At 51.8% G+C, this 6,576-nt stretch overlaps 1 protein-coding gene across 1 annotated transcript; it reads right to left on the reverse strand.

Annotated features, from left to right (window-relative positions):
• Positions 1-739: 739 nt before the first annotated feature.
• On the reverse strand, positions 740-6,314 carry FOXN4 (forkhead box N4). Its single transcript, XM_075434866.1, has 8 exons — positions 6,231-6,314; positions 5,251-5,366; positions 5,040-5,153; positions 4,759-4,886; positions 4,151-4,247; positions 3,856-4,063; positions 1,657-2,040; positions 740-987 (listed from the first exon to the last, which is right to left on the reverse strand). Exons 1-8 carry the CDS (start codon positions 6,289-6,291, stop codon positions 740-742), a joined length of 1,356 nt encoding a protein of 451 aa, XP_075290981.1. The 5' UTR covers positions 6,292-6,314.
• Between the last annotated feature and the right edge of the window lie 262 nt (positions 6,315-6,576).

Raw genomic sequence — 6,576 nt, forward strand, 5'->3', positions numbered from 1 at the left:
TCTAATCTTTTTTTTAAGAAAATTCCTAAAAATAGGCATAATTCCTAAAATCTTCTAGCCAGGGATCAGTTTAATAATTCAGTAGCACCGCTTCCTTCATAGGGTAAGGACTTTGTTTTTAAACCTAGATAAACAGTTGTCTGCTATGGGTTTGCTGCTGCTTTTTCAGTATTTTTGCTCCTTTTTTCCTACCTCATAACAATAAATTAACAACAGTTACGTCAGAAAAGCGTTAGAGGTGCAAGTGTCTCCAGGAGCTGCGTGTGGTCTTCGTTCCATGGCCATAGTTATTTGGCGAGCTGCGATGGGAGATACACGTGGTCCACGCTCAAACGTTTTGGACTCCGGCTTGGCGCTGGCCAGCCCGTTGTTGGCGTCGGCGTCCGCGTGTAGGTCCAGACCACAGCGTGGAGTAAATGTTTTTACCTTAACCAGACTACTCTTAGCTCAGTTCTATTCTAGTGAAAGTTCCTGCTGACCAGTGCCTTCCAGGTCCTTCTCAAGAGCTCGCCAGTCGTGCAACAGCAGTGTCCGTGCCCCTTCCTCAGTCTTGCCATCCGTGAAAGTGGTTCTGCTCGTAACAGTTGGATTTATTTTGGCATCACGTGCTGTGTCCCAGTAAACAGCCAGCACGTTCCAAGCGTCTGCAGGAGGAGCTCTTTTATTGCTTTTGGGCTGGACTTTAACGGTGGGGAGAACCTGGCCCCTTGAGTCGGAGGCCCACGGAACGGTGCAAAACTCAGAGCAGAGCGATGGGTTTGTTGCCCTGGGGGTTCATGTACTGGGCTGCCGCGATGTTGTCCAGTGTCGTGTAGGTGGTGTAAAGGCCGGTGACCTGCACATCTGAGAAGGAGCGATCGCTGGGGGCGGGGGTGGTGAGGCTGGGGGTGCCCAGGTCGCAGTCTGAGAGGTGGAGCGGGGAGTTGCTGAAGGCACCCAGCGTATCAAGGCTGAAGCCGTCGTCTTTCATTTCCTCCCATATGTTACCTTTAAAAGATGAAATGCCGGTCACAGGAGCAGATCCAACCGCCCGGGCACGGTGTGTAGGGGTCAGTCCGTAACTAAAGGGCTTTACCCGCTGCTTAGGGCCAGCGCTGCCTGCAGATGGTACCATTTGTGGTGCAAAGGCAGTGAGAGGGTCTGTTCCCCCGAATCCCCTGGTTCCAGCGGAGTTCAGACCTTTCCGGGCAGCATCTATCTACCGTGAGCTAACCAGAAACACGGGGGCCGCACTAGGCATCGCCATGAGCCGGGGAAGTTCTCTTCTTACAGGAAGGGAAGGCGTGAGCAGAGCTGTGGTTTCCCATGGGCAGGGAGATGTGGTGTCCCAGGCCCAGCTACCTGACGTGGCTGCCTACACCTACCACGGCGCCTGCACTTGAACCAGAGGGTGGCTGGCTCTCCCGTCTAGCAGAGGGCAGAATCGCGCCGAGGAAGGGCAGGCAAGTCACGCCGCAGAGGCCAGCACCCAGCACAAGCTTTTAGCTCAGTTACACCCCACCCCAGAGCATCCTGCTGAGGACCCACAGATTTGGCGGTTGGACTAGATGACCCACAGAGGTCCCTTCCAACCCCTAACAGTCTGTGACCCTGGTTCTACATTCAGTGACTACCATAAACCGTGCCCTCCCCTAGCCCAGCTTCCTTCTCCCATACCTTGCAATGCAAAATCCACAATGCTCGGGTCAAGAGCATCCACCTCCGCGTTCACGTCCGCTGTCACGTTCAGGAAGTCCGGAGGCGCGCGTCCCATGGGGTGGTGGGGAAGAGGGCTGTGGCTCACGTCGGGCAGAGCGTGGAGAGGAGGCGTTTGCGCTGGTGCCGGCGAGTCCGGGGCGATGCGAGCCTGGGTCTGGATCTGGTGGTGCAGGGGGATGGACTGCAGCGAGAGCGTCATGATGGGCTGAGGCTGCAGCTGCGAGAGGGAGACGCGGCCTTGGGCGGCTGCCATGTGGGTCAGCGCGGAGACCTCCGACTCTGCCTGCTTGCTGGGCCGCCGGCAGCTCTCCGGCCTGTCAGTGATCAGCTTGTCCAGCTCCTCTGCACGAGCGATGCCCGTTCCCAGGGGAGAAAAGAGAAGATTTCACCCGTTTGTTCAAGCAGGACCCTGCCAAAGCGTCTCACAAGTGAGCACAGCCACACGCTTTTGCCATGAACCTGAACAGGCAGAGTCTGACACCGCAGGAGATGCAGCACAGAAGGCAGTGCAGAGAGCAAAGAAAAGCTGTCTCCCTCCCTACCCTTAGCCCTTACCCTAGCTGACTTCCATGGTCACCCCTAACTGGTCACCCCTTACCATCACAAGGGGACCTTATAAATGCCTACAAATATCTGAAGGGTGGGGGTCAGGAGGATGGGGCCAAGCTCTTTCCAGTGGTGCCCAGCGACAGGACAAGGGGCAATGGGCACAAACTGAGGCACAGGAAGTTCCTTCTGAACATGAGGAAGAACTTCTTCCCTCTGAGGGTGACGGAGCCCTGGCCCAGGCTGCCCAGGGAGGCTGTGGAGTCTCCTTCTCTGGAGATATTCAAGACCCGCCTGGACAAGGTCCTGTGCAGCCTACTGTAGGTGACCCTGCTTTGGCGGGGGGGTTGGACTAGATGACCCACAGAGGTCCCTTCCAACCCCTGTGATTCTGTGATCACGCGAGCCTCACACGGAGCAACCAAGCCACCGCCGACGGCAGCTGGCCCAGAGTCGCAGAACGAAGCGTCCTCGGCAGGGCTCCTCCAGATAGGGCTACTCTCATGTTTCTGATCGGGTTCGTAGCAGAGCCTCCTGACAGTTTCATGTGCACCTTTGCTTTTAAGCAAAGGAGGAGGTTATTTATCGTTCGTTGTACGTTACAGATTTTGCAGCAAAAAAGCTGCACCTCTAAAATATCAAGAAGTCGTGTTCTGGAGTTCTTGAAAAATTATGTGCTTGAAACAATGCCCTCAGGAGGCCACTGCCCCATACATTATGGAAGTCATATTGAGCTCTCTCTTGCTAACCTCAAACAGGGGCTTAAAAAACATTTTAGAATACTATTTCCCACCTGAAAAATATTTAAAAAACAAAAAAACAACAAAGCCCAACAAAAAAACAACCAAAGAGAGGCAGGTTTTTTATTTGTCAAGGAAACCTAACAGGTTATTGTAACTTTAGGACCTATTTGACGATATAAATCTGAGAAGCTAGCCAGGGATGTAGCATTTGATTGATTAAACTCAATTTTCCCCCTTTATGAGGCACAGGAAGGCTTAGAGTTGCTTCAGCATCTGAAGAACGCGCAGGACTGCGGGCAACAGGCTCACATGGACTCACTAAGGGTGAGCTGCCAGACTTACGACTGCAGGCTACATCGACAGTGTGTGAATCTGTGTGCCAATATTGAGCTCCTGAAAGCCTCCATAATATGTGTCTTTATAAATAAGAATGAGAAAGTCTTAGTAAAGGGAGAGTTTTGCAGAGTAAGTAAAAAACTGCATTAAAATATGACACTATAAATACTAACGCTGGAGGCAGCGTAACTCCTCAGAAGACCTTGAATGTGCTAGGCAGGTTAGCACAGGGGGGAAGAGATAACCTGTGGGGCCCGATTTGCACCGAGGGCCTCCAAAAAGAGCTGTCAGTTCCGTTGCCTCCTCCTGCTGCAGCGCATGGCTCTGTCGTACAACCTCGGGGCAGCAGCGACGACTTGATTCAGTGCAGAGCACAGCTTGGGGGAGGAGGCCGTCGCAAGCCGTGAGAGCTCTGCACTAATCAGCTCTTTTCCAGATAACTAATTTCTTAAGATTCATGCATTTCTGGCCAAACAGCCATTTTTGCCCCCTGCCTCTCACACACGTAGCAAAAGCGACACGTGAGCCCTACCTGGGTTAGCCATGCTCCTGTGAATAGCAGCTAAGTCCTTCCGCTTCCACTTCTGCATCTCCTCTTCCATCTTGTCGATCTTGGCGGGATTGAGAGCCCACAGGCACCCTTTGCGAGAGGTGCCACTCATCTTGTTCTCCACCTTCTCAAAACACTTATTCAGGGAAAGGTTGTGGCGCACAGAGTTCTTCCAGCCGTCGGGGGCTGTCTGAGGGACGCAGGAGGACGTTAGTGAAATAAGCCCTGCACAAAGCATTTGCGAGGTTCTACTTCCACCCTTCAGGTGTGAGCGTACCTTGAAGTAGGGAAAGTGCTCCTTCATGAAGCTGTAGATCTCGCTCACCGGGAGACTGCCTGTTTTGCTGTTCTTCAGCGCCATTGCAATCAAGCAACTACAGGATAGAGAAATACAGGACGTAACAGAGCGTGTGCACTTAGCCATCAAGTTGCCTTCTGGGCTAGCAACCTTGGACCCATCTCTTCAGACACAAGCGGCTGGCTGATCGTGAGATTACTGTGCTCAAGTGCTCAGGAGTCACCCGGTGACCCTGCAGATTTTACTCCTCTCCGCTATTAGAATCATAGAATCATTAACATTGGAAAAGACCTCCAAGATCATCAAGTCCAACCATCACGCCATCACCACCATGCCTGCTAAACCATGTCCTCAAGTGCCACTTCTACGCATTTTGCAAACACCTTCTCTACCTTTATGCTGATGCCCAGGAGTGACTTTGCTTGTTCATTGCTGCTGCCCCTCGGACGCAGCTTCCACGGCACTCTTGGGCAGAGGATGGGATTTTTGTTCCCTTTGAAAGGAATCCAACACTCCCATGCTACCACACCGACGGTGTCACAGCCGTCCTAGGCTGTAGGCAGTGCGCTGTTCTGCTCTCTACTCACCTGTATGAATAGATGGGCTTGGGGTAGTGCTTTGGATGCAGTTCTGGGGCGGAGTGAGGAGCCAGGCGTGGCTGAGAGTAGTGTGGCTGGGTCCCGTAGGGTGTGTTGTAGATTGCTGCTGGGTTACACTGCATGTGGAAGGAAAAGAAGGAAAATGTCGGATGGGGAATGTTTGTGGTTACGTAGGTTTAGGGATATTGTATTATTTTTTCTTTTAAAAGAGTTCTAGATATGATCTTGGCAGGTACTGCAAGACACAGACGACAAGCAAACAACAGTACCTGTTGTGTGTTCTGTGCTAGGGCAAACACCTGATGTGAATGAGGAGGAGGGAAGAGTTGTTGCTGGGTTTGTAAACTTGGAGATGGCTGCCCACCTACCGCATACTGGCTCATCTGCTGAGATAAAGACAGCAGATGTGTCATTCTTATCATCACCAACATCTTTTCCTGAGAGGTGTTGCCATAACAAGCCATCGAGGCCTGCCCTTACGTTTGCTCCATGTGTCGAAATGGAATTCAGTCCCAGGATCCCCTGTGGCAGGCTGGCCTGGACGTGAATCATTGCTCCAGGGGCTCCTGCCGAGTGCACGCTGCTTGCTACAGGACCTGTGTTGGAGAAGGCGAAGGCAGTGAACGTTCACACGAAAGTACGCTTCAGAAAAGAGGGCCGATGTTTGTTTTTAACAGAGGTGGCTGAACCCAACGAAGCTCTGGAGCGGGTAATCACACCTCTCTGTGGCTTTCCAGCCCAAAAGAACCCAGAACGTTTCACAAATCGCAAAGATGACATCAGGTGCTTCTAAAACTTGTTGTGCAGGGAATGAAAGATGACAGCTGCTTAATAGTCCACAGTGGGGTTACAGACACGGCATCTTACTAAAGAAAAGCACACATATTCAGCACTGCCTGTACTCCAGAAGGGTTTCTGCTCTAAAGCAAGCGAGATGAAACACTGAGCTCTCTCAGCAGTGCCTGAGGGACCGAGTGTGTTTACCTAAAGGATGTTCACAAAGGAAAGAAAGGCGTTCGATGAACATATGCTGCAAGGCTGTATGAAGCAAACAGGTATGGGGTAAAGAAGATGCTCTTCATTTTGTCACTGTTGAAACAAACAAGAGAGACTAATTACCTAATTTCAAAGCTGTTTAAAACCTCTGAAATGCAACTCCTAAATACCTCGGCCCAAGTTCACGCAACAAGACACCAGCAACTACACCGAGCAGAAAAGCCAATTGGATCTGAAGATCCCTGCTACAGCTGCTAGGGCTCACTGCCTCTTGAAACGAAGGAAGCCGTATCAGCAGAGGCCTTGTCAGAAGACAACAGGCTCCAGGTCTGCTGGCAGGAAGTGAAACGTGCCACACGTGAAAGGGATCTGCTAATCAGAAAGCTAGCCTGTGGGGTGGGAAAGAAAGGAGGCAGTAGGCTGCGTTGTTTAAAGGGCAGTTATTTAATGTCCTAACAGTTTACCTGTCTGTTGTAGCATTGCGTTCTGGGCACCAAGGCTAAAATCCATTCTTCCACTGGCCATCTGCTGTAACCGAGGAACATCGACAGATGTCAGCCACGACAAGGACTGTAAGTCACTGGGGAGGTCATCTTCACTCATCTGGGAGGGGTCGGAAGCTAGGAGTCTGCAAAATGGCAGGAAGGGTTAGCAGAGAGCGGAGGCGATGCCATGCCATCCCAGGTACGAGGGGAGACGACAGGGATGCCAAAGCTCACGTAGGTCAGCAGGGATTTTGTTTGCAGAGTTCAGACGCAACCTTTGGTTTCACGGCTGGCTGGTTCCTGCTGCCCTTTACCTGATCAGGTG

Source organism: Opisthocomus hoazin, chromosome 13 (assembly GCF_030867145.1).
Source record: "Opisthocomus hoazin isolate bOpiHoa1 chromosome 13, bOpiHoa1.hap1, whole genome shotgun sequence".
NCBI lineage: Eukaryota > Metazoa > Chordata > Aves > Opisthocomiformes > Opisthocomidae > Opisthocomus > Opisthocomus hoazin.

What these genes read in the sequence shown, in the direction of transcription:
- FOXN4 (XM_075434866.1), bottom strand. Translation starts at nt 6,291, where the DNA reads ATGGCCAGTGGAAGAATGGATTTTAGCCTTGGTGCCCAGAACGCAATG. An exon ending in CGCAATGCTACAACAGACAG is followed by an intron (nt 5,367 to 6,230) that starts GTAAACTGTTAG and finishes TCTCCAACACAG; the next exon opens with GTCCTGTAGCAAGCAGCGTG. An exon ending in AGCACTTTCCCTACTTCAAG is followed by an intron (nt 4,064 to 4,150) that starts GTACGCTCACAC and finishes TGCGTCCCTCAG; the next exon opens with ACAGCCCCCGACGGCTGGAA.